Source organism: Poecilia reticulata, chromosome 8, assembly GCF_904066995.2.
Source record: "Poecilia reticulata chromosome 8, P_reticulata-male-v2, whole genome shotgun sequence".
NCBI lineage: Eukaryota > Metazoa > Chordata > Actinopteri > Cyprinodontiformes > Poeciliidae > Poecilia > Poecilia reticulata.
The window spans coordinates 8,499,294-8,526,843 of record NC_088837.1 but is presented as its reverse complement, the minus strand read 5'-3'; the positions used below and the strand labels follow the sequence as shown (position 1 = coordinate 8,526,843).

The 27,550-nt window shown below is 40.3% G+C and overlaps 1 protein-coding gene across 2 annotated transcripts in view; it reads left to right on the top strand.

Moving 5' to 3' along the window:
* The first annotated feature begins 1,081 nt into the window (after positions 1-1,081).
* llgl1 (LLGL scribble cell polarity complex component 1) overlaps positions 1,082-27,550 on the top strand; it is a 36,725-nt gene continuing 10,256 nt past the window's right edge. The window contains exons 1-13 of one of the 2 annotated variants that reach the window (XM_081609814.1): positions 1,082-1,396; positions 5,238-5,335; positions 17,516-17,597; positions 17,710-17,870; positions 17,951-18,097; positions 20,417-20,579; positions 20,692-20,827; positions 21,014-21,068; positions 21,473-21,627; positions 22,708-22,928; positions 24,016-24,083; positions 25,449-25,614; positions 26,967-27,071. In XM_081609814.1, coding sequence (XP_081465940.1) covers positions 1,316-1,396; positions 5,238-5,335; positions 17,516-17,597; positions 17,710-17,870; positions 17,951-18,097; positions 20,417-20,579; positions 20,692-20,827; positions 21,014-21,068; positions 21,473-21,627; positions 22,708-22,928; positions 24,016-24,083; positions 25,449-25,614; positions 26,967-27,071 — 1,638 coding nt within the window. In that variant the 5' untranslated portion in view covers positions 1,082-1,315. Of the gene's footprint in view, positions 1,397-3,734; positions 3,924-5,237; positions 5,336-17,515; positions 17,598-17,709; positions 17,871-17,950; positions 18,098-20,416; positions 20,580-20,691; positions 20,828-21,013; positions 21,069-21,472; positions 21,628-22,707; positions 22,929-24,015; positions 24,084-25,448; positions 25,615-26,966; positions 27,072-27,550 lie in introns of those variants that run through there. The other variant, XM_081609815.1, reaches the window with a different exon arrangement.

The window sequence follows — 27,550 nt, the reverse complement described above, 5'->3', positions numbered from 1 at the left end:
TTTTAATAAATGTTTAATTATAACCGCAGGCTTTTACATTTATAGCTAAAAAGAGGATTTAAATCCTTTACTTACTGGAATTCTTCAGTTTTTTTTTTTTTAACACAAACGTTATTAGACATTTAAAGGCACATTGATATTATGTCTGAACAAAGAAACACAATACAAATTGAACAGAGAGAACTGTGAAGAATACAGTGTGGTAGGGAAAATAAAACGTTTTGAATAGTGACAGTTCTTTCAAACGGTGGGAATAAGTTGCTTGCTGACTCAATCTTCACCACCTTCAAAAAAATTGGACCTAAATTTAGCTTGTTTTTTCAACGTGTAAAATTTGGTTTTGTTGTAAAATGAATCTGGGTTTGAAAATCTACCCATTAAGATTAAATAATCTGAAAATCTGCTTATTTATTAAAAACAAAAGAGCCAAATTGTCATAAAAATACTCAGATAACTGCTTTAAACTTCAACTTGTTCATTAGTTACCCAATGAACAAGTTGAAATTTAGTTAAATAAATCTCATTCAGAACCTTAATTTCCGAATGAGATTTATTGTAAATCGTTAACCTTACGAGAAACAGAAAAAATATGTCTTTCATCGTTTGAATAATCTCCTAAAATGTTTAACTTTTAAGAATATTAGTCTGACTTGGAGAAAGATTTTTCGATAATATAATTTTGATAAATTTGTTTGTGACTTTTTTAAGTGGAGCAGTCTCAGTTCAGTTGTAATATTTCAGAGCATCGAATCTAATTTAACCATTGATTTTACAACCGCTTGTGCTGTTTTTGTAAATCTCATAGGATTATTTCAGTGTGTTGTGTTGTTTTGATTTTAAACTCTCATTGGCTACTTATCCGGGGTTTGCTTAGTTTTGTTATCAACGTACCTTTTACTGTCGCCAATACACGTTTTGTAGCGGCGCCGCCGAGTCGGTGTGCTCCGTGTTACAGAACAAGCACTCCTCTCCGAATTTCTCGGGCGCGTGGGTGTTTCTGAGTGGTTTCTTGCAGATTTCTTTGCCGTCATTGGTTAAGAATGACGAGTTTCGTGTGAACTGGGATAGGGAGGGGGTTGTGGTCAAACCCACAGCGACCTAAACAGCCCCGGGAGGAGAGGAGGGTAGAGAAGAGTTGTCTCAGCAGCAGCTACAGCTGTAGCCCCGCGTTTAAAGCCTGCATGGGCTCGTCCGTTAGCTAGCTTAGCATAGTCCGCTGCGCCTCTCCTGCCGCTGATAACTCCGGGCTTTCTTGCTCCGCGTTTTCCCCTCCGTCCCACCCGGTCGAGCCTGCTCCCCATTACCCTCTTCGAAGATGATGAAGTTCAGATTTCGTCGGCAGGGCACCGACCCGCAAAGAGAAAAGATAAAACAGGAGCTCTTCGCTTTTAACAAGGTAAAGTAACGGGACAAGGAGGGGAGGGAGACAGGCGTTCCTCGTCTTCTACAGATCTGCCTAAAAAAAAAAAAAGCAACTGAACGGGTCTGTTTTACTAGAAACGGAGTGCATTTTAAATGGAGATCACTCTGCAGCATTTAAACTAGCTGCTCGTCTCTGTGTTGCTGTTAACGTGTAGTGATTCCCACACAGAGAGACGTTACCGCTTCTGATTGATGGGGCTGAGTGCAGACTGGACTCGGACGGGCTTTGTTGATGACTGTTTGTGGGGTGTGGGGTGGTTTCATGTGACCTCCTATCAAAGTTTACAGCAAAAACAGTTTGGAACTTATTAAACTCTTGTGGTGTTAATTACATGCCTTTTTTGGTCACTGATGGGGATTATCCGCGATTACAGATAAAGGAGATTGAGCAGTTTGATCCAGGAATCATATGTTAATGATTTGATCTAGATGGGGACAGCTACACACACACACACACACACACACACACACAAAAGTGATATTTAAACTATTCTCGTTAACTCATACAGTCATTCATGCTTCTGTCAGTCTCAGGGTGAAACTATGAATTTGAAGTTCAGCTTCATTTTCTCAAACTGCCTCGTTTTGAATCATTTGCTCTAACAAAGATAAAGCAACATTAAAACACGGTTCTGTAATGAAGTGTGGATTTTACTGCAGGATTGCAAAGAATACTCTAGTTTGAAAAAGCCAATCTGAAGGACTACAAAAGCTGTTTCTGCTTTGTGTGTTTGGATCGATGACTTCATAAGAGAACCGAGCTGATCTGCTGCTCTTGACATCACATGGTATGAGTGAATTTGATGGATTTTGACATGGATCATGAAGGATTTGAGTTGAAAGTCTTTCGCGTTTGAGACAGTTTCACTCAGATGTCCTCCAGCCATGATGGATTCTCTTTTCGATGGTGAAGCTAAAGCAACCTGTGATGCTGATAGTGGTCATATAACCAGTCCTGATTTATTTCTGTGCAAATTCATAACATGTCAAATAAATGATTGTGTAATGTTCTTTGCCGCAAACGTGGAAAACGGCAGATCTATGCTACTTTAAAATGATAGCACCGGGACTCGAAGGAAACAAAAATAATACACCTGAAATAACATATTACTTCTTAGACGATGATATTGGGTAATTCCAGTTTCCCATTGGAGACTATTGGTTGTTGCCAAATTTCCCTTAAATCCTGAAATCTATGGATCGTTCTCACATATTGCTAAAAGTTTTTACTTTATTCAGTAATTTATTATTATTTTTTTTACTGTAAGGTATTCATTGAGAATACCTTGTATTCGCATGCAAGCATGAAAATACAACGTAAAGTAAAAGATACAACTGGCAAAAGTTAGAAAAATCAATCTATTATTGAGGATAATGACCAGTTGAAATGGTATTGTGTAGTGATTATCAGATAAAAGCTAATAAAAAAAAGACTTTGCAGGAGATGATAAATAGCTTGAGCACTGCTGTGAAACTTGTGGTGTCCGTAAAAAGGATTTTGCCACAGATCTTTGTTTAATTTGGGTTCAGTGAGATGATATATTGATTAATTTTTGGAGGTTCTGCAGCTTGGCCACCAGAGTCATCTCTGAACTGTACTCATGTATTGTACAGAAATGAGCCAAACTTTCAGTGTTGTGGCCTTGAACTCATGTTGGGTGAGTCTGAAAGTGCTCCAGAGAGCGTCCCTAATCCAAACATTTCATTTCAAAAGACTCATTTAATCAATACCAGCTCTCCCGAATGGAGCCAGATAAATGTGTAGATCACTATTGTCGTTTAAAATAAACTCCATGCAACTTAGATCAGACAGAAAACTCGAGGAAATGCAACATAATTTGATTTTGGCACGTTCCTTCTCATTTTCAGCATCAAAACAATTAGTCACAGTTGGAAAGCTCTTATGCACTCCATTTGTTTTTCATTACGCTCCCCGACCTCCTCTTCTTTGGCCGCCTGCCGCAGTGTATGAAGTTACCTTTGTGTTTCTATTCTGCTTTCAAATGTGTCCTTTTAAACGTGAAAATATGAGCACTACAAACTTTGCAAGTAGAATCAAATTCACGTCGGAATGTCAGTCCAAAGGTTCTTTGCTTGTCTTGACCTCCCTGTTTATCTCTGTGTGGGATTAACCCGGTGAAATACTGTACATCTTGTGTATCTGTCCAGAGGAGTCGTCACCTTTTTAAAGACTTTGGTGAAACATTCAGGTCTCGATTAGTTCATTGCAACACCGGCAATCGCCTAGCAACCGTTGTTTACATGCAAAAATCGTACCGGTCATAGTGTTTGGCATATTTTCACCCATTTCCAGATTGAGTTGACAACTGCAAACTTTTTTTTTTTTTTTAATCATAAGATTTTTGAGAACCATTTGTTCCAACTTTTGTTCTTTTCATATTGACTCCCTTTTTAGAAATTTGTGGTTGAAATGCAAAATATTGCAAAAGTTCAAGGTGGAGGAAGACTTTCACAAGATGCTTCACACGAGCATCATAAAGGTGACGTTTTCATGTAAACTTATGTCCACATTTATTACTTTTTCCTTCAGTATATTGAACTGGAACTGCTATTGCAATATTGATGCACTCGATACCTGAAAGGACTGCGTGGACGCAATATTTGGATGAAGATGGTATCTAGAGTGTTGTGCGTTCCTGCTTTGCATATTGATTGTTAGTTGACTAGTTGGGAGGACTTGAACTGCCCGTAATGTGCATGTCTAATCTATTTAGTGGCAGAGATGCCCATGCCTACAGAGTGGAGGGCAATGAGAGCAAAGTAAGCATATTTTGATGCACATCCAGCTTTAACAAGCATGTCTGAACAGCAGCTGAAGAGAAAAGTTGAGACAGGATTTTTCTCACATTATCCAGATAATCTTTCTAAGCTTCAGAAAAGCTGATGTTGCTAATTTTTCAAAGGAAGTCCAACTAATAGTGATGGGATCTGAAATGTCTTTTATGTTTTATTGTATTGAGGCAAACAGATGTTTTAGATTTTAGCCTATAGCGGTTCTTCTTGAGTTTCTCCTCACATTTCTGAATATCCTTGTTGTTTTTCAAACTTTATTACATTCCTTGGTCTCGTTGGACTCTATTGAATATCTGTGAATGCTGGTCTGTTCATCTAAGCAAGATGTCTGCAGAGACACCCTATAAGTAAATGCCTTTGATTGTGTGTGTGTGTGGTGAGGCACCTCAGTGTCGTGTAGAGTCGGTTCGTCTGAATGGCGTATCGTGTTTAAAGTCCACAGACTGTTTGTTTTTGTTGGAACAGCGCGCTTGTTTTACTGTTCGGTACCAGCTGCTGCGACTGTCACAGAGGTGGTCCGTCCACGGGAGGCGTACTTTGATGCGACTGCATTTGTGTGCAGTCGGCTAAAGGCAGAAAGCATCGACGCTTTCACGTCACGTCACTTCCAAGAGGGAAGACCTGGGACGGTCTTTTACGCTTTTTCCAGAATCTGCTCGCTTCTTCTCTGCAGCTCTAAGTGCATTCCCAGCTGTCTGCCATGCCGTGCCACGGGCACAGGGGGGGAATAAGCCTGTGAATTGATGCTAATCCCAGTTAACAAGGTCTGCAGAACATGGCAATAAAGTGTCGGGGGCTGCCATTCAGTGGCCTTTTTTAAAAAGTTTCCTCTGACTTTATTAAAGCGGTCCTCCCTTTTAGACGCCTCGCTGATGAAAAAGTCTAACTTGGAAAAAGAGGTGGACGTGTTTTAGGCGGGTTTATACGGTGAATTATTGTGTCTTTGCTGTGTCATCTTGTGTCATTTTTTCCCCTCCTCTCCTCTGTCTTCCTCCTCCCAGACTGTGGAGCATGGGTTCCCCCATCAGCCCAGTGCTCTGGCCTTTGACCCCAAGCTGCAGCTGATGGCCATTGGCACAAAGTCAGGAGCCATTAAAATGTATCCTTTATCGCTGGTGAGCTTCTGTTTCTGTGTTTACCTTTTTTATTTTTTGATTGTCGTTGCTCCTCAGCCGAGACCTTTGGTACAAAAGTACTCAGGCCACTTTTTTATATGTTTTGTCATTTTAATGTGATAGACCATCACAGTGTACGGTATTATTGTGAAGTGGAATGACGGAGTCAGCATTTTATTAAGTCTGCAAGGCTTGTTGACTAAGTGTCTTCCAGCTTTACACAACTAGTTTCTATCAACTGTTTCTAATGTGAAACTTCAAAATTAAAATATTGATGGAAACGGGGCTACAGTTGTGCAATGTTTTGATCTGTTACGTAAAACCCATTGAAGGTTTTGGTTACAATGGGACTGAAAGGGTATTAACACTTCTGTAAAGCAATGCAAGTTATTTTTACTTGAATCCTTGAGCTATCAGTCTTCCAGTCGCACACTTGTCATTTTATTAAGTACTAGAATAGAATCCTCAAAGTTAATGAGAGAAATGTCATTGAGAATATAAAATTATATTTTAGGGTCAAACCATTCAGGAAAGTTAAATGTCTGAGGCTCGGGATCATAAACAAAAACCCCAGACTGAGTGCGGAAGCTGATTTCCTTCCTTTGCTGTCTGTTTGCATCCCTTTAGCAGGCTGCCTCTTATCTCCACATCAGCTCTGAGATGCAGCCAAAGACCTGTGTTCAGTTGTGCGCTATCAAGTGCTGACCTATTGAGCTATGAGATGTTTTCTTTACTTACCATTTATGCAAGCATAGATGATGCTTCACTGCTTAGTTTTTTTGTTTGTTTTTTTTTTCTTTGAAACTGTGAGGAAATGCCGATCAGCTGTGATTGTAGAAGTGTCGTTTATGTAACATTGGTCTGGTGGAGCACTGAGACGTGTGTGTGTGTGTGAACTCTGTGGGAAGTTGCACTGTCTGCACCACTTAAGTGAGGAGAACAGCACTGATCTGTCGCTGTTTACTAAAGTTGTTGAAGCATTTAGCCTTGTTTCCTGGTCATGCATGTGAACTCCGCTGCAGGGATGTGCATATTAACCAATCCGAGGAGGATCCCCTCTCTTAAATTTGTAAAGAAATGCAATAGCGTTAAGATTATTTCTCCACAAAAGCACTTCGTCTTTCTTCTGGGTTATCCTACCTGTAGCTGTTCCATGGGACACTACCGGATTCTGATCCATCTGAGCAGCACAAGATAATTAGGAGCACCGAGCGAAGCTGCACTGAGAAAAGCACAGGTTTGGCTCGTCACATGCATTGCACCAAAACTATAATTTGGCCCAGGCTTTCAGTTATGTCAGAAATGCTAACAGCTCACAGACTCGTGCACTTGGTGATGTTGTCTTCCTTGTTATCTCTGCTGCAGTCGACGCTGTCAGGGCTTCAGCAACACTTCCAGGGCGAGACCCGAAGCGGTTTTGTGGATGGATTCGTTTCTGATTAGGATGATCCTACCAAATAAAACTCTCGAATGTTTTGAGGTTCATATATACAGTTGTAGCGTGTACATTGTACATGTGAACATCTGATATGCAGAGTAGAGAAGTGTTTTGATTTGCATTTGTAGTAACGGGCTATGGATCTACAGTCCACATTTATCCATGTGTGAAAGGAGGCTGCAGCCTGCGCTTGCAGATGCATTAGAGTGGAGAATCGACTCTTTGAGGCGCAGCTTTAAGAGAGAGAGAGAGAGAGAGAAAGGGAGGCTGGTGGTACCAGGCTCTCGCACCCCAGAGACGGATGGAGATAAACAGAGGCTGTAAAGACTGGGGAGGAGGAAAGAGGAGAAATGGCCCCACTGTAAAGCTACACCTATGTTCAATTAAAGCCATAAAACACAACACTGACTTCTCAGCCCATCTCTAATGAGGTTTCAGCTCTGCTGGGGATGTGGGAAAGTTGTCCACACAGAACCTGGACTTTTACAATCCAGGAAAATGTTATGGAGCATTGTAGCATAACTAATGATGCCGTTTTCACAAGTCAATACATAATGATATGAATACTGTATGTGTACTTTGTGTGAGGCTTTAAATAACCCGGTACAAGTAATGTTGAAAATTAAAACAAAAAAAATCATCAACTGCAAAATTTTGAAATATTCTGGGTGAAAAGTTGGTAATTTCTTCTATGAATTTGTGTATTAACACAGGAAATGCACTACTTTATAGTTTAAAAAAAACACATTAACCATTTAAATGACAAAACCCATGATTACAGTACATTATTCAAAATAAAACAAATTTCAAAAATGTACTTTATGTCTAAAACCATGTAGTAATTGGAGTAATTATTTTATTAAATATATATTTTTTGCAGCATGTCCTGCACTAACTTCATCCGTCCCCCTGAGTCTAAACCAATGACCACGCTATTGACCAAGTGATTGGTCAATCACTTGCTTGGTAAAGCTCAGACCTTAAACATATTGTTTGCCAAGGCTTTGGGAATCATTCACTTTTGTACAAATAGCATGTGTGCAAGCACAGAAAGATTAATCCAGTAATGCTGGGTTTTGTTATGAAATGCTTTTAAACAAAAATACTATGTATTGTTCTCTCGCCAATGATGCATTCAAAACGCATAAATCCCACACTTTACTTTGGGTTTCTTCACTTTTTTTTAAAGATAAATCAACTTCTCTCCCTCTTGCAAAGGGAGGTTATCATGAGAAGTTAGATGGTTCCAGCTAGTTGTTACCAAGCCTCTGCTCACTGAAGCTTTAACTAGAGCATTGTGCTCTCTGTAATTAACCCCACGGAGCTATTGTCTGGGAACTTGATGTGTGGTTGCAAGGCATGCTGCTGTGGTGAAAGCTGTAATTTTCAGAGACTGTGCAGGTAAAGATAGATCCGGGGTTCCTACAGTCTTGAAAAGCCTGGAAACGTATGTAGTTTTCCAGGGTGGAAAATGTTTCATTTTTTTCCATATTTTTTTGTTGTTTGTTTCTCTTTCTGAAGGACAAAACTCTTTTAAAGTGATAGTTTTCTCAAAACGTTTGTAAGTTGACATGCTTGACCTTTAATTTGCAGCATCATAACTTCATTTCTACATTTTATTCATTAATATGATGTGATTTACTGACTTCTCAGTCAAAACATAATTTCGTTCACTTCTCTTCTGTTTGATCTATTGTCGACTTTAAATTTAGGTTGGACTAGACTTGCTGCTCTTAAACTTGGTCTAAAAACTTAAAACTAAGCTGTAAAACTTCTATTCTTTGGATTTTCTTTGCTGAATTTGTTAACATATCATTGCAACAGTTTTTATTTGTAGAATAATTATTAGATTTACGCTAAAAATGTAAAAGTACCTTTTTAGCTTGATTTTATTTTTATTTTTTTTATTTTTTTTTGCTTAGCTTTTTTTCTGAAAATCATCCTTGTAATATATTTCAGAAAAATGGTTTTCTTGCTGCATTAATGCTTTAGACATTAAACAACGTAAGCAATCGCAGATTAGTGCAGGGTCTAAAGCATTTCACAAACTGCATCAACCAATACAGTCTCTCTTTCAGACATGAAAACGGGCAGCTGACATTTTGACCTCGTGGCTTATTAGCAGACAGTATCACAGAAAGTAGACCAACAAGTTATCAGGAGTTTCATCGGTGGCCGTTCATCAGGAGGTTTTGTAGTTATTCGTCAACATCGTCTTGCCTGAAAAACAGATGTTGGTTTTTCACATAACACCCTTTAAGTATTTAGGTCCAATCATAAGGTGGTCCTGCCTGTGCAGTAGATTGAGTTGGCTGCTTTGCAGATCCAGAAAGTTAATTGTCTTGAATATTATACACTTCTACTACATGTCTGAGTTTGTGGTATTTGTTTGGTGTGAACTTCTGTTTTGCCCTCTTATCATTTTGTTCACTTGCGTCGTCTTCCACAAGGTTCTACTTTGTTCGTTCCCTTTCTTTTCTCACTGTCAGCTTTTCTGTCCTGAGAGGTACTGCTTTGACCACAGATTGGGGCTCAGCTGAGGGGAAGGGACAACATATTGTTTTTCTTTTTGATTCCACCCCTTTCATCCCCCTGTGTGAGTGTGTGTGTTGAATGAGATCGTGTGCGGGGGTGGATGGGCGATCTTAAGCAGTCTGTCTTCTGTCCTGGAATGCATGTTGCACTGCCCTGCGTTAACCCCCCACTGCACCCCACTTTGTGTGTGTGTGTGTGTATGGATGGGGAGAGTAAGAGCTTTGTTGCTGAGTCTAGTCTTAATAAAGGGAGCATTTAAAATGGTTTCCAAGACAACCGGGACAGTTGCCTAGGATGAGGAGTGCTTGCAGCCGGGAGGATTTCAAAAGTCTGCACCTCAGCAAATCAAATACCAGCTCTTTTTTTTTTTTTTTTAGGTTAAAAATGATCGCATGATACAAGTTCAGCTGTTGGTGAATCAGACTGAAACTGTGACCATGAATCCTCAGTATCAGCTAAACATGAGCTAATATTTACGTGCATGCAGCAGAGCTTTGGTGCTTGCTGTTTAGAGATTGCTGGGGTTGACGGTGCTTTCTGTTATCTTGCCGGTCGTACGCAGCTGTTTGAGATCTGCCCGTTTTGTCGTCGCGTGTGCTGAATCTTAATTGTCCAACTTGGTGAAATTTATTTGTTCCAACTTGTAACTTTGTTTCTCTTCTACTAATGTGTCCTGTTTTCAGTTTTACTGTGACAGGGAGCAACAAACCGTGGTCAGATCACCACGGTGTGTTGATCTGAAACGGTTTGTGTTTAAATACCAAAATTTCCAAGAAAAGGAGTGCTTTCAGACTATGATTCATGAAACGTCATGCAGCCGACTAATGTTCAATGGAAAAAGTACAGTCTTCTTCCTGTTCTTAGTTCAGCTGTTTTAGTTTTAGGCCTTAGTTTATTCTTCCAGTAGATTTCTTCTTTTGTTTCTTTCTTTCTTTAACCTGTTAAAATTCAAGAAAACATTAGTGCATGTGCTAAGTTGATGTGTTCAATATTTGGTGAATGAATTTCCTTTAGTATATGCTGCTGGTCACTAATAGCAACTTTATAGTGTAGTACTGAGTTCCTTTGATTGTTGGTTTACTGTAGGTTATACTAACAATGGTGAACCAAGTGGACGATTGGGACTTTTATGAAGAAGTGAAAGTTAAAGAAAAGGTTTCTGTGGTAACAAACCTGGCTCTGCGTGCAAAGTGATATTCTCCTGTACTCATAACTGGCTCCTGACGGATACATTTGTCATGAAGCGTGATGACTGGCAATACATTTTCTCTATCAATGGAGGAATTTTAGCCCATTGCTCTTGTTTTAATTCAGCCTCACTGGACAGTTTTCATGCATCAACTTCCTGTTTGAGTTCATGCAACTTCATGTCAATCTGGACGCTCACAAAAGCTGTCCAAATCCGTTCAGCGGCAGACATAATGGTGTGCTGCACTCGATCGTTGAGACCAGAAACTTATGAGCCGATATTCTATCTCAGAATTTTCCGTTGAAGACCAGACTTGATGACGTCATCGATTAGGGGAAGTCGTCCAGTTCTTGAAGTAGGAAAGCACGTCCAGCATGTTGGATGGTATATTCCTTTTTCTGAAAAGCCTTGCTGTCTTAGTGGGATGCAACTGGACACACACCTTCCAAAAACTTTCACTTTTGTCTTGTCAGTCCACTTAATGTTTTCCCAAGTCAAAATGTTGTGTTTTTATTTTTTGATAGATTTGAGGCCGTCAGTGTTTAGGTCTTCTTGGCTCTTGCTCTTTCTGAAACGTTGTCATTGACTTCCATTGCAAAGCAGCCAATCCAGGAGCTGCATTTATTTTTCTTGGCGCTTATTGGCTGTTCCCCCAAGGGCAGAAATAAGGAAGACTGAAGAAATTAGCTGTTGTGGTAGGGCTAAGACTGTTCCCACACTCCTTATAAATGCAAACTGAAGTACACTGTGTGTTTGAACAATTAAATGAAATGTGTAGTCAAAGAGTTTCTTGAAGGGGGAACCCAGGCGATTTAGATGCAAGAAAGAAAAAAAAAAAAGTCAAGTGCCTAACAAAAAACTCTGAAAGTTGAGTCAGGCACTCTCTAGTGGAAAAAGGGCTCATTTTAGTAATTTCATTCGTAGTCATTTTTATTTATTTGTCCATACAAATAAAAAAATAACAATCAACAAGAGGACATGAGTGTGAGATTAAAGAATATTCATTTTCTGTTGCAATGACAGATTTGCAGAATGAACACCAAAATGTTCTAGTAAATCGTTTTTCAGTACATTGCACCATAATTTTTATGCTCTGTAATTTGCTCAAAAAATACTAGAAGCGTGCTGCAATAATGATGTAAATGTTTTTATTTGGTCTCGAGCAGTCCCAGCCTTAACCCTATTGTTGTTTCTTGTTCTTGCTTTCTACAAAGTCAAGTTTGTTTTTGTTGCAGTTTAGCTCTTAATATTTCACTTTTTGTCTCTGCCACTCGGCCCCTTGCCTAATTTACATTCCTCGTAATGCAAAGATTCTTGAAATCCTGATCTTTCCCAAGCGTTTGTGTCGTAACCTTTTGCACATTCTGTGTATTTGGTTTGTGTCGGGCTCCTAACCCACAAGCCCTCATAAATAAATGGCCGCACACGTACAAACTCTTGGCAGCCGGCTGGAGGGGCCTGCTTTTACAGAAGAGGGGATATGTGATGTCCCCCGATTTGAACCCAGTTGCCGTGCCGCTGAATGAGTGAGTTGTTGCATGAAAAAGAAAACATTTATCTGACCTGACAAATCAAAGCATCCGAAAACAATCAAACGGGAAAACGTGGAGAAATGTGGATGCTGATGGCTGCTAGCTTGCTGTCTACCTTTTTTTTCTCTCTCTGGATGAAGGAACGTTACCACCTGCAGTTTCTATGTTTCATTGAAGATATGGCTTTTTTTTTTTACTGTTTGATGAAATTCAGTTTTTAATCAGATTATTAGTAGGGTAAATAAATATTCATTTTAAAGCTTATTCTTTATATTATGTCATGTTATTTCCTCATGAACAACATAAGGAGGAACTCTGTGATATGTTGGAAAGAGTAGGAAACACCAACATTTCTTTTGTCATGTTTGATATATAAATATATATATATATATATATAAAATGCATTTTTGTTTATATATATTTAAAATGGATTTTATGAAAAAAAAAAAAGAATGATTAGCTGGATTGTCTGTGAATAATTTGGAGTTGCGCCTCAGAGAAAAATCCATGATTATGTCACTCAACTAATACTGAACTAGGTGGGGATCCACTGTACCGTGAGACTGGTTTTGCTTTTTATTTGGAAGGTTTTATTGGCTCTAGCGGTCTATTTGAGTGGTCAGACAGGAAAGTAGATGATGAGAGAGGGAGGAGACATGCGGTGGCCGTCATCAGGCTGGGACTCGAACCTGTGACAGCCACGTCGAGGATTCAGTGCTTTACCACTACCCCACTGCAGCATCTCCACTTTTTTTTATTAAACAATTTGAACATTTTACCTAAATCTGTGTTTACTGTCTGCAGTTTGTAGTGCGTTCAATGTTTGAAAATGCATGTAGCTTTAGGAAAAATGCTTCACAAATTACAAACGTCTTTGTAATGTATCTGTAGTCCTTTTCATGAAGCTGATAAAAGTTTTGCTTGTGTTTAACGAAATCTCAGAAGAGATGGGTTTGATCTGCAGTTGGTGGGTGTAGTTGTTTGGCCGGTCTGACAGACATGACTCTTTTGTTTCCTAAGGAACTTTGAACAAACCAGTTAAACCTTCCAGACGCCCCTGAAACTCTTCTCCACACTCCCTTGATTGTCTTTCTGTGTGTGGTCAGCTTGTACACTGACTCTTAGGTCCCGGGGGGTTGTCCTCTTCCTCTCTTCCTGTCCATCTCGGTATTCCACCACATTTCTATGTGTGTTCGAGGGTGTTGGCTGAGAGTCCAAAAGGGGGACAATGCCCTCTGTTTGTCTGTATTCAGACCGTGAAATCGCTTTATCCCTGCTCTCTCTCTGCATCACCGGGCCAACTGCACTTGTCTTTGTTTGTTTTTAAGATATATATACATATATATCATCATAATTCTGCTCCATAATGGCTCAAAGTGATTTGTTTACATTTTAGCACCTAGTTTTAATAGTTTCTGGATAAGTTGAGGGTAAGAAGTGCGGATTAAGACCTGGTTAGATCTGGGTGACGGATTAGGGGACACACTGTGTCAGTGGCGTGTTTGCATGGGGATAAAGTTTGGAGTCTGAGTGGGAGAGACTGTATTGTTGACTCATGTGTTGCAGGGTCCCTTGTCACATTGGGCACATAATAATCTTAATGCAGCCAATTGAATGTCCAACTAGTTTAGAGTATTTCTAGTTGTAGAAATGAGTTGTATCATTCTCCATTTGTAATTTTTTTGTCTTGTTTGTTTGTATTTCTCTGAAATGCCTCAACTTTCAATTGATTTTTATTGCTAAAATATTCTAATATAGATAATTAATTATTTTAATTGTGTAATCAGAAAAAAACACGACCTACATTTTAGCCAAAAGCCAAACATTTCAGAGGGAATAATTGATCATAGATTTGTGGAGATTAGTCTAACTTGTCAATCTAAATTACATCAAGATGACAAACGGAGGCAAAGTGTCAACAGCGAGGATTTGTAATGCTGACCAATAAGCACAGCTCTTGCTGGGGGAAGCGGCTTAAATCAGACAAACTGAGACATTTAATGAGGTGTTAGAGCATCAGAGGCCTAATCGTTGTGAGGAAGTGCTGACATCATGGCTGGAATCCCTCCACCAGCTGTTCTCTGACACAATGCAACCAGGAAGCCGACGGAGTACGTGTGTGTGTGTGTGTGTGTGTGTCCCAGAGCCGTGAATCATGTGTCACACTTCAGCTTTCATGTTTCTCTGACTGGCAGTAAAAATATCATTATCTTTACCGCCGCCTCCCTGCCAGAGGGTTATTTATTTATTTATTTTTTGTGAGGTATGAAGACGATTGGAAGTGGAGATCCTGGCAGTCTCGTTCCTGCCAGAGGTGCCACAGGGCGGCTAAAAGTCGAGGCTGTGACAGACTCCCGAATAGTCATTAGTGGTCCTCTCTCCCCCGCCCCCTGCCTTCATTCCAGTCTGATGTGTGCTGGGAGCCGTATAGATTTGTGATGAGTGAGCTGTGGCCAACATAACTTTGCTGCAGAACAAACCAACCACCGAGGACCATCTGCTTTCTGTCAAGCTATCCGATAAATAAATAAAAAAAAACTCAACTTTCTTGGTTTTTGCTTTGTTCTCATTGGCATGCCGCAAATACGAGTATCTCATTCATTGATTCCAGCTGATATGAAGTGGTTTGACTAAAATGAATAGACTGAGGATATTTTAAAAACATATCTTCACAGCACGAACCTTTTGAAGCAGTTTCTCTCAGTTTTTTAGATGGTTATGAAGGCCAGACGGTGGAATTTTTGCCACTTGTGGAAATATAGCGTCTCGTTAAAGTATTCCCTTTGACCATTTCAATACATTTCATGTACTGGAGCAAGTGAAAGTATACTGCTTTTGTTAACAATTACAAACGTAAAAACTCTGGCATCTGTTTTCAGAGTCGAAATTTATTGTCACACTGATGGTTTTTCATTATTATTTGTACTCCAGTAGCCTAGCAACGACATTTTTTTTCCAAATTCACAGCCGTGTCTTTGTGCAATGACAATAAAGTAAGTCTAAGTCTTTTGCCGCAGTTATAGCTGCTGGTTATTTTTGTGATTTGTCTTTATTAGCTTTGCACATTTTTCTGACAAATTAGCTCAAGCTGTGTGTGTTTGAATGGAGAGTCCCTAATAATATTTACGTTTCAAGTCTTACAGAGTCTGATTTGAACTGAATCTGGACTTTGACTGGTCCAGTCCTCCGTATGTCTCGTGCGAACTAATCGAAGTACTTTTAGAAAACGACGTATTAAAATAACGGCTTACCTGATCTCCATCAGTCGCCCTTTTGTGTTTCTTTTTTTGTCTGGAGCTGCGGTTCGTGACCCGTGCGTTCCTCCGACACCTCGACTTCCAGCTGTTTGAGGCATGTGTTGTTGCGGTGAATAAAACACAGAGCCAGGAAGTGACAACACTCAGGAATGCCTGTATAACACTCTCATTGACCTCCCGGGGGATCAGCAGCGGGTCGCGGCGAAATAGGTGGGGATTTAATAATTTAAAAGTAAAAGAAGACCAAGCTGGCGGACATGAGGTGGAAACTAAAAGGTTGCTACTCTCTTTTGGCTAGAAAGCGGTAAGAGAGTAGTAGTAAGGTCAGAGTTAAAACACTGGGGAATGGTGGCAACAGTTTTTAGTTCATGGGTATCACACAAAATGGAGGGAAGAAGGAGAACTAATGAGGAAAATGGAGGTTGATTTCTATCCGAACGCATAGAATAGGAGCAGAAAAGACGGACTCTTAATAATGCATCGCCTTTTTCCTAAACAATTCAGAACGGCTTGCAAACAGCAATACGATTGTGTCCAAAAACAAAAATGAGTATCTTATGCTTGCTTGGATTCCCCCAGTTTTGTGTAAGCATTGGGTTTGAGTGTGTAAGTACGAGAGCTGCACACGTCTCTCAAAGTGTGCAGCTCTGGTTTTTAAGTGTCGTCCCAAGTTGATCAACTCTGCTTTCTTTAGTACGTTAAGAAAAAGAGGACTGTTAAAATCCTTGTTAATTACACACACTCTAAAACGTAGAGACGAGTGGGTTCAGGCGTGTGCGTCATCTAGTGCTGATAATTGCTATGATCTTTGTTTATAGTGCTCTACTTTCTCCCCTGTTAAGGCACCGAGGCACTTTGAGTTTACAGGTTAGGATTGTAACCTTCAGTGTGTGGCTGGTTTATTTTGCTTCTATTTTTGTTTTTAAGGAGCCTTAATGTTGAGAATGTTTCCAGATATTTTCTACGTTTTCACGCATAGAAATTATGTGGAGAGTATAATTACATTAATGAACTGTGTAGGGGAATGTGCAGTTTTCGTTTTTGCGCATTGTGACCTTAGTAATGTTCTCTATCAAAGGCTTGAAATGTCAAATCCATTTAGATCCAGATTTTTACTTTTACAAGCTCAGCTTTGTGTGAGATGTCGTCACAATGACTTGAATTATAAACACGGATAATTACCATCATGTTAAATGTCTGATTGTCACTGGCAATGTTGTGCACTGTGATGCATTAAGATGAATGGAAAAGAAAATGTGCAGCGTTTAAACAGTGCTGGAGGTCAGAAATGAACAAAAATGTTGGTATTAAAACTTTATGCTTGCAAACTTATTCCCACAGTTTCTGCACACATTTCAATACATTTCTGCATATAGTTGAAACTTCCTACCTAACACGTAATATTCTGAGTTTGAACGCAACTTTTAAAACGGTCCATCACAATTTCAGGTAACTTGGCATTTTGGCTAATTTGATTGGATTACACACGGGTATCAAGAAAAATGACTTGTCATACAGAAACATATTTAAAAGAAGAAAATCTTAATAAACTAAAATGTAAAATATGATCTCCTTGCTTACATTAAAACAAGGATATTATTTATGATAAAACTTTATAGCTTATTGATCACATTACAGTTTTAGCAATTGCATAACATTAACTTTCTTTTTGAAACATGGACTTAATATAAAATTAAAATCAGCCATAGTCTGTGTCTGTTGAACTGCTGAATATTTTCTATTTGAGCTCCTGATTTCTGCGTTTGTCTAAAAAATTGTGAGCTTTTTATGGGTAAAGAAGACTTGTGTGTTGAATGCCTGGTAGTGACAGAAAAACATCTAATTTCAGTCAGTTTACATGATACTCGCAGGTTGCTAGTTAAAACAGAATTAGTTCAAAAAAGTTGAAGTTAGTTTTAACACCATGAGTCCTAATGCTTTTTGAAAATTTAGACACGATTTTTGTAATCGCTATTTTTATATTAATATTAATCTAAACATCTAATATTAAGAGACTTGTTGTCTTTTTTTCTTCTTCTACCTTGAACTCTTTTTTTTTTTTCCCAAAGGTCCATTCGCTCTCATTAGGAAGCACGAGGCTTCTAGTGTCATTTCAAGACACCAGAAGAGCAGATTTTTGTTTTAATTATCGTAAGTAAATGAACACAGAAATGCTTCCTGAGTTGTGGATTTCCTTGACCAGAACCTTTCAGCTACGGGGCTCCTGGAGTCGAGTTCACAGGGCTACACAAAGACACCACCGCAGTAACTCAGATCCACTTCCTTCCTGGTCAGGTGAGCGTTAGGAAGAAAAAAACAAACAAAAAAAAAAAACATCATCTTGCTTTCTGTTTGTAATATTCTTCTTCTTTCAAATGAATTTCATGGAGTTATTTCTGTGTCTTAGGGTCGTCTCCTGTCGCTGCTGGATGACAACACAATTCACCTTTGGGAACTGGTGGTGGGGCTCCACAGAGAAGTGGGCGGAGCAAAGAAAGAGGGCGGAGTCTGTCTTAAACAAGTGGATAATTACACTCTGCCTGGAAGGCCAGGGATTGAGAGCTGCAGGTAGGAGGAGAAAAACCATGGAGGACTGTAGCTTCTGATTGTCTTTAAGCTTTTTAATTTTTTTTTGCCCTCTGTGTCAGCGCTACGCATGTGACTGTCCTCCTCTTGCTGAAGTCATGTGACCTGCTCTGCGTCGGAACAGAAGGAGGAGGCGTTTACTTTGTGGAGTTGCCCCGCCTCGAGTTAAGGGAGAGCCAGACGCTGCTGCAGGACCAGGTCACCCAGAGGTGAGACAGTCTGAGAAATGAGAAGCAGGTTCTGTTCATAAATGAAGCTCAATATAAAAGATGAATATGAGCATCATGTCCAGATTTAGGTTTGAAGGACAACATGAGTGTCAGCTGCATTATTCTACATTATAATATGACTAAGAAGTGAATTTAAAAAGTGAAATGTATAGTTTCTAGATTATTTTACACACGCAGTGATATATTTAAAGTGTTTACTTCTGCTTATGTAATATAGAAATATGAGCATACTGGAAAGTATGTCTATTTTTAACTGAAAAAGAGGACCTTGAACCACTGAACCACAACAGTCCAGTCTTTTTTTCTTTTGACATCTCTGAAGATGGTTTAATAAAGCAATCGTGGCATTTGTAGCCAATGTCCTGAATACGTGTGAAGTAGCTCTTTAAGGTTGAGCTTCTCTTGTTTCTGTTGCTTTTCCTTCCACTAAACATTTTATTCACAAGATTGAATCCAGTAGTCTGAACAGTCTGCCACATTTTTAATTTTACGAAATAAATGACTGAAATGTTTGTTTATTTCAATGACATTATTTGTTTTTTTTTACATGCGTCTAAGTGGTTAATTTCTTGACATTACAGAAAACCAAAATGATTATCTGTTAAAACATCCTATCCAATCTGTCCTTGTTTTCTCTTATTGTCTGTCACAGTATGGTTTCTGTTAAACTTTAAACAGTTCAGTCTCCTTTGCTCGTGTCCAGCTGAGCAGGCCACACACACACACACACTTGCTGATCCAAATATCTGTGTTGTTCCTCGCAGCAGCAGGCAGGTCAGGTTTAAGAGGTTCGATGGAGCACAAGACAGACATTCTTCCTTTTTTTTTTAAACTTGTTTTTACCTTATTTGATCAAAAAATGTAAAACAAAATTGTAATTTGTTGTCGTATGCTAACATGGGCATGTGGATGAGTACGGATGATGTCTCTGTCAGAATCGGGTTTTGGTTGCGAATAATGCCCGCTGTTAATAAAAAAGTTTAGGATGCCTTTTTTTTTAAATTGTTGCTTAGCCATCCCTCATTAACGTAGGCTGGCAGAGAGGAGCCAGCAGGACTGAGGCGTAATGAAGGCCTTGATAAGCTGTGTGTGCGCATGTGTGTATATGTGAGTGCAAACGAATGGCGATTTCAGACAGTGATGCTTTGTACCAGCTGCCAAAACTCGGTGTTCCGGTCGGGGAAGTGTTTCAGCTGAATATCCAAACGCGCACATGCAGAGGGAAGCGAGTGCATGCGAATCCAAAAACATGCGTGCGTACACACACACACACACACACACACACACACACAGGTCTATGGCGCATCACCAGGATTCTGCAACGGGATGCTGGATTCCCCAAAAATACTTGTGAGCACACAGGCGGAGACAATGGCATGTTTTGTTAGGAATGTTTCTGCCTCTCTGCGTGCGGAGAGGATCTTCCTCTGTGAGCTCCATCACAGCAGTCAGATGTTTTGTGTGTGTGTGTGTGTGTGTGTGTGTGTGTGTGTGTGTGTGTGTGTGTGTGTGTGTGTGTGTGTGTGTGTGTGTGTGTGTGTGTGGCGAGGAGTGGACAGGCTGGCTTTGCTTCATCAATACTGAAGAGTCCAGAAAACCTCAGTGGTTTGGTTTTCTTCCCCCCTCTGCTGCTTTTTTCCCTCTTCCTCCTTCTTCTATCTTTTTCCTTGGCCGAGGGAATCCTCTGACATCTCGAGGGTGTGTCCTGCTCCACATTCCTCCGTTGCCTCAGAGGAATGTCTGTCTGATCCACAAGCTGCAACTCTGCTTCATCTCGATGTTGACAGGCTGCGTTGTAGCCTTGTCTCTCACAGATGACTTCTGCTCTTTGATCATTTCATACGAGTTTGAACTGTTTTCTGGAAATTGGAGTAAAGTGAGAAGCTCTGTTGTTTTCATCACCTCTAAGAGTTTATACTCTCTATAATATTTCCCTTTCTGTGGAGTTGTTGCTGCATCCTGTTCTGATTATGGATGTTGTGGTATTTTGGATCTTTTAATTTATTTACATTATTTTTGGGCCTTTAAAGATGATACGAGCTTCAATTTGTCCAAGTACTAATATAAATATTTCATCCTGAAATTTACACATAGTTCCCCTCATATGTTTGTGGATATGTACACACTTGCTGTCCTAGTCAAACCAGGTTATTATAATGTATATTATAATTGAGGGGTCGCATTAAACGGGTTGCTTAAGTAATCAGTTCATCGTTTCCTGGGCAGCTTTCAAACCCCATCGTTTTCTGGCAAAAGTTAACAGACGTTTTCCTTTTTTTTTTTTTTTTTCCTGCACAGTCTGCCAGATGAGTACAGATGTGGGAAGTCATTGGGTCCGGTTGAATCCCTCCAAGAGCATCCTCAGCAGCCAGGGAAGATTCTGATTGGCTACAGCCGCGGCTTGGTGGTCCTGTGGGATCTGGGCACTCGCCACGCTGACCAGCTGTTCCTCGGCAAGCAGGTACTTAAAACTCAAAGATGGGTCACATCATCATCATCATCATCATTATTATTTTTCCTCCCTGTGTGTTCATGCCTGGTGGTTGTGTGTGTTTGTGGTGACCTTCCTGCAGCAGCTGGAGAGCCTGGTGTGGGAACGCTCTGGAAGCCTGTTCGTCAGTTCCCATAACGATGGAGGATACGCTGTGTGGCCCATTACCAGTGGCAACTCTTGCACTCACCAGCCAGCGTCATCCACCATCCCGTATGGTGAGACATGTATAGACAGACGCGGCGGCTACGTCGTTTATTAGTTCAGTCGTGTTTTGTGGAAGTTCTAGACTTAAACTTGGCTTAATGGTGTCTTTTTTTTTAATGAGATGTTTCTGTTGTTTGGACTAAAAGATGTGAGGGATTTTAGTTTGCATTCTCACAGTTGCAGGGTTTTCCTCGCAGGTCCGTTTCCTTGCAAAGCCATCAACAAAATCCTCTGGAGGACTTCACAGACGGGGTGAGTGTTTTAGTTTTAGTTGATGTGTTTGATGTCGAAACTGTCTCAAATTTCTGCCATAACGGAGCACAAACAGTTGGCGTTTTAACATCTGCTTTGTGGTCAGGGATTTTTGTACTTGAAACAAAACGGCTTCTAATTGAAACAATCGATTGAAATTGCAGAAACCCTTTTTGTTCGTAAAAGGGAGTTGAAACCCCTGGATCTTTTTGAAGTAAATTTATCCACAGTCAAATTGCTCCAGTCATCACAACGTCACTGTGAGGAGTATGGCCCTTCAGGACCATGGAAATGCATCAACACGCTACTTTCCTGATTGTCTGTTTATCTTCTCCCGTCCTGAGAGTAACTTGTAGTAAAACGACAGTCAGCCTGGTAATATTCACTACAATTTTGTATCTCAGTTCTCCGGTGCTGCTGTACAGCGGAGGGATGCCCAGAGCCAGCTACGGCGACCGCCACTGTCTGACCATCCAGCAGGACAAGGAGCACGTCACTCTGGACTTCACATCCCGAGTCATCGACTTCTTCACCATCCACAGCATGGAGCCGGACAGAGGTGACGGTCCCACCCTCGTTAGAGAATTTACAACGCCGTCTACTTGAATTTATTCAATGATTTTAAAAGTGAAGCTCAACATTTTACAAACAAATTGTTTGGGGGGTTTTAGAGTCATTTTGAGGAGCTGAATCCAATAATAACAATGGTTTTGCTCAATCGGGTCAACTTTCTGAACTATGGATGCAACATGAGCATCAAAATGCAGGACTTGTTCTCACATGTGGATCGGTTTCCTGAGAATCTGGGATCAGTGAGTGATGAGCAGGAGGAGAGACTCCATCAGGACAGAAGAGAGACGGAGAATTTTACACAATGAAGACGTGATGTTCAATTTACATGCACTAACTCTCATCAGTGTTTATTATTCAACTTACAGAAATCCACATTTGTAACATTTCATTAATACACTTTGTTAGAAAACATACAAAGAGTAATATTAACGGAAATGAACTGATAACGTCACAAAAATGTAACCAATTTTAGTCAGAAGATCGGCTTTCCCTGAGTCAGATTAGGATAAAAACCTGATTGAGAAAAATGTGTCATCTTTAGATTGCAAAATTGTCCTAATGCAAAATTGGAAAAACATAGACAACTTCCAAAAAATCTATTTTTTTGTAACCCAGTGTCATTTATGAACAGAATATTTTATGAAGTTAAAAATTTACGTGAATTTTCTCAGAAAATGTAAATATCATTTAAGGCCACGCAAAAAAAATTCACCAGACGGCCGTTAACACCTTCCATAAGCTACAAATAATTTTATTTGTATAGAAGCTGTTTTGAGTTCTAGATGCAAACATATTGATGGAAAGTTTAGTGGAAGGAAAAGGTTTATTTTAATAAAAACAAAACATGTACTAGCAATTGGTGTAACTTGGTGAAGCAAGGCCATTAGAGAGTTTGGAGGAAGATTAAGGCATGAAGTGCAGCTGCCATTAGTGCTTCACCACACACACACACACACACTCTCCTGAACCAGACACTGCATCACTTTTCATCAAGCTTCTATTTTATTAAGATGTGTTTTATTCCCCTTCTCTCTTCAATCAGTTTTTCCTCTCTCCCCCCTCCCAGAGTTCGACGACCCGTCGGCTTTAGTGGTGCTGCTGGAAGAGGAGCTGGTTGTGATTGACCTGCAGACCCCAGGGTGGCCCACCCTGCCCACGCCCTACCTCGCTCCCCTCCACTCTTCAGCCATCACCTGCTCCTGCCACATCTCCAGCGTGCCTCCTAAACTCTGGGAGAGGTTAATCAACGCGGGCAAGGCGCAGCGGAGCCGGCAGCACACACACATGGTGAGGAGCCGCTGGCGGAGGAAAAAGGCCTTTTCTTCAAACCCAGCAGGCTTAAAGGAAGATTTATCTGTTGGCAAGTCGCTGTAAACACCAGGGTTGGTTTTTAAAGTGGGTTAGATGTGTAATCCGGATAATCAGTTTGTGGGAATCCAAGGTAAACGGCTTAACCTGATGTGTTGGAATGGAGCGTGGTTAACTCTCTATGTTTGGGTTTATTTTAAAGTTCAAAAGAAATCTGAATAGAGAGAAGCCTTGTTTCTTCAGGGGTTTTAATGTGTAGGATCACATTAAAACCCGTAAAAGTTAAGCTGGTTGAGTTAAACTTTCTGATCTTAAGAAGAGGAAACAAACACGATGCATTCTTAGTCGGCCTGTCACGATAACAAATGTTGCTAGACGACAAATTGTTCCAGAGTTTATTGCGATAAACAGTAATGTTGTTGTTTTGAGGCCATTTTCAAGTAATATACTGGTATTGGCATAGCGATGCAAGAACTCATTCATCAATTAATTTCTAATGAATGTTTTACTGGGACAAAATAAACAAAACAGAAACTACAAATAAAATGAATTATGAAGATTGTCCTTCAAGCAAGCGACTAGTTCAGACCGAAGTGCCACCAGACTGAAGACTTTTGTCATCCAGTTTTTGGTAGATCAAGAGAAAAAAGATCAAAACAAATCATGCAAATGTAAATTATTGAGTGATTAACTGATTTATTGCAACAGGCCTAGTCCCTAGCTTAGCTTAAACGGCAGGTGTTAGCCGTCAGTCTTTTAGCTTGGATCAGCTGTTTGATTGGTGGCAGACGGACACAAACAGCTGCCGCCGCTGCGTTCGTAAATCGCTGCTCTTTGTTGGTTCTGCGTGCGGCAAAACCAGAGAGACTGGAGGCAGCAGAAGAGCGGAGAATATGCTCACCGCAGTAAACGTTCAAGCTGACGTCACGACGACGGGGAAAACAAAGCAGAAGCATTTATTTGTTCTGGGCAATTTAGTAAGCGAACAATTACTGCTGCTTTTTTTAGGGTCCTAATTTGCCCCAACTCCTTTTCTTTTCTTTTTTTTTCTCCCCTGTTTGTGCAGAGCTGGCCCATATGTGGAGGAAAGAATCTGGCGCCTCCACCCAAACATCAAGAGCTGCTTTTGACCGGGTTTGTGCTTTAACACTCTTACTAAGCCTCAGTTTAACACGCAGCATAAAGAAGAGCACGTTTTCCACGCCATTTCTGACGCTCAAGAGGAGGAACAACGACAAGAGCAGCCGGAACCTCTGGTCAGATCCGACAAGCCGATCCGACTGTCAGGATGGTTAAACCTGCCAGGAGTTGGACTTGGTCTGGTTTTAGCTTTTCATGGAATGATCAATTTAATCAGAAACCAGAGTGTGAAGCAGTTTTTACGCTGCCATTCAACACAAAAACAGATTTCTGCTTTAATTTTATCTGTGAAATGTATCGTTGTAGTTTTGAGTTTGATGCGTCGACTTGGAAGTCCGTGGCAGTTTGTGTTTTCTTGTAACAGCTTCGTTTCAGCCAGCTGTCTGGCAGTGCACAGCAGCAGAACAGACAGAAAGGCAGTGTTACTTTCGCCCTGTAAAAGTCTGGGAAAGCCCCGGCCGCTCTGGCTCGCTCTTTCTACCTCGTCCCACTGGAAGGACTTTGAACCAAACCACAGGAACGAACGACGGAATATTTCAGTGGTTTTCAAACTGCAGCTTTACAGCTTTGCTAATAATTGAGACTGATAACCAGCCCGTGCAAACTGGACGCCCTGAATTTTTGACTTTTAACATGTTCCATGCACTAGTTTCATAAATCCCCCATTAAGAAAGTATAAAAACTGAGCAGATTGAATATGAAATTTTGTTGAATATTTTGCGCTCTTGCGATTCTTTGTGCATAAAGAAACCTGATTGGTCGGTGCTAATATTTTAGTTAAGCTACAAATTAAAGGCTGCCAAGCATATTGTGAATATATTGTTTATGCAATATTAGGATAGTTGGAGTTCAGTTGAATTCAAAGTGTTAGAAACTTGTATTTTTAATGTTAGTATAATATTTATCCAGGTAGACGATGTCTTAGCTGCAAAGGCAAAAAGTCACAAAGTGATGGAAGCAGATATGAGAAAGAGAAAGGATATTATTATTACAATATTTACCCAACATTTATCAGCATCGTAAGATCTTCTAATATCTTGGAGGGGTTTTTTTGTGTTTTTTTTTTTATAAATAGACAGTAGAAGATTCAGTCTCTATGCTGGAAATGTACATTTCTATTTGGGAAGAACAAAGAAATAAAATGCTAAATTCAGCTAGAAAAGCTACCACCACAAAAAGATCAAAGACAAAACATTTGAAACATTTTCGTCTTAAAAAAAAAAAAGGGAGAGCAAAAGAATAAAAGAGATGGAAATTGTGTTTTATTTTAGAAAAATCCCCACTCTGACGTGCTGAGCTACACTCATGAGTCACAACTTTGTTTGATTTCCTCTGATTTCATTCATCTGGCGTTTCCAGGCACGAGGACGGGACGGTGCGCTTCTGGGACGCGTCGGGCGTCGCCCTCACGCCGCTCTACAAGCTCGGCACGGCCAACGTCTTCCACACCGACTGTGACGAGCCGCCAGACCCCAGCAACGACCCCGACATGCAGCAGGAGGAGGAATGGCCCCCTTTCAGGAAGGTATGGACCGAAAGGACAACTCCGACCGAGGTCTTCTCTTCAGGGTTCGGTTTTACCAGCTGTGGGAACCAATTCGGTCCGTGAACGCTACGTCCGTGGCCTCGTTTTCCTATCGGATGCTTTTCATGCGTTCGGATGCCAGCGCTTGTAGTTAAAACTTTGGCTTTGAACATTTGATTGTGGTTTAAATAAGCTGACTTATATTTGGAGCGCGAGTAATTTCAGCAGTCGGGGAAGTAAAGGATTTGAAGATGAGTCGCCACACGACAGCAAGCGAGTATTGGTGTGTCAGCAGGATTAGCTCAGCTGGAATTTCAAGTGAAATGAAGATGAGTTCAGAAGACAGCAAAAATACAGGCTTAAATAAAGAAGGGTTTTTGTTTCTTTTTCCCTTTTGCATTGTTTCGTCTTTCCAACTCTCGCTGCACTCGCATTTCTCCTCTTGGGTCTCACGGTAACAGAGCTGCATGTTGAGGAATGTGGCCCTCATATGGGATGAAGAGACCTTCCCTCTTTTCTCAGCTGTAATGAAAACCAGACCTATGGGCTCTCTCTCTCTCTCTCTCTCCTTCCTTGTGTGCATGTCTGCGTTTGTTTGCGTTCAGCTTCTCCAGCATTGTGTTTTGCAGAGACTGCCTCCATGTGAGCCACGATTCTGCAGGAATTCCTGCCGTTTCTGTGTGGGAGAGCGACAGATTATTGTGCATGTTTAAGGGTGGAGGGACTGCTAATAAACGAGGAAGAAAAGGAGGTTCAGGTTGCAGCCGAAATCAGATTGAGACGACTCGTTTTTGTCCTAGTTTGTGTCAGAAGTTGTTTGTGTCACAAATTGTTAGATGGCAATAAACCACTATTAAAAAAGCGACAAAACTGTGTAGGGCTGAAACGATTAATTGCTATTAATCAGTTATTGAAATAATCGTCAACTAATTTAGTAAATTATTAATAGTTAACTGGAGTAAACAGACTTAAATAAGACGATATGGAAAAAAAATTAACATCTTCAGATCAGTAATTAAGTGTAGAAAAATATATATATTTTACATTTGAGATGAAAACACCTTTGTCTGTAAATATGATTCAGCCAAAACTCCTCAAGTGATTTTCTAAAAGTAATTGGATTATTTGTATATTTGCATCCTGAAATACTGCATAAAAAGGGCTTAAGTGGTTAAATGTAAAATCTGTAGAATGTGCCATTAAAAAAAAAAAAAAAAACATTAATCAGAATAATCGAGGGATTAGTAAAATAATTAGTTGCAGCCCGAAAAATGATCTATAGTGTTTTTTGTTTTTTTTTTTTTTTTTTTTCCAGGAATGAATGACAATAATCTTCCTTTTTGCCTGTGCAGGTGGGCTGCTTCGACCCGTACAGCGACGACCCCAGACTTGGCATCCAGAAAATCAGCCTGTGCAAATACAGCAGCAAGCTGGTGGTGGCCGGAACAGCCGGCCAGGTGAGCATCTGCTTCCTCACCTCACCTGTCCAACTCTTTCTATGGCAAAACAAAAATAAGTAAATGTAATTTTCAGCAGAGCACGTTCAGTACTCTGTGTAACCACGTCAGCTTCACTCAGAGAGTCTCCTATTGTTTGACAGTCTGAAAAGAAAAGTTTCACACTGTTTGCTTTGTTTACAACACACATTCCCTGTGGCTTCATATTTGCTAAGTTTGTCGCATCTATTTTCAAATCTGGAAAAAATGTCGACCTCCTCTGCGTCATTGTCATCTGGAAGTGTTTTCCTTCGCTCTCCTTCTTACAGAATTAACTAAGTGGAAGCAAAGGAAAACACCGATGGCGCGAGACCTGGCCATCAGTTTTTGTCATGCAAGACGGGTTCAACTCGTGTTTCCAGCTAATGGAGTTGCTGAATTTCAACCAGACCCTGCAGGCCTCTACAAGAAGACACTTAGCATGATGGAAATGTCGGTTT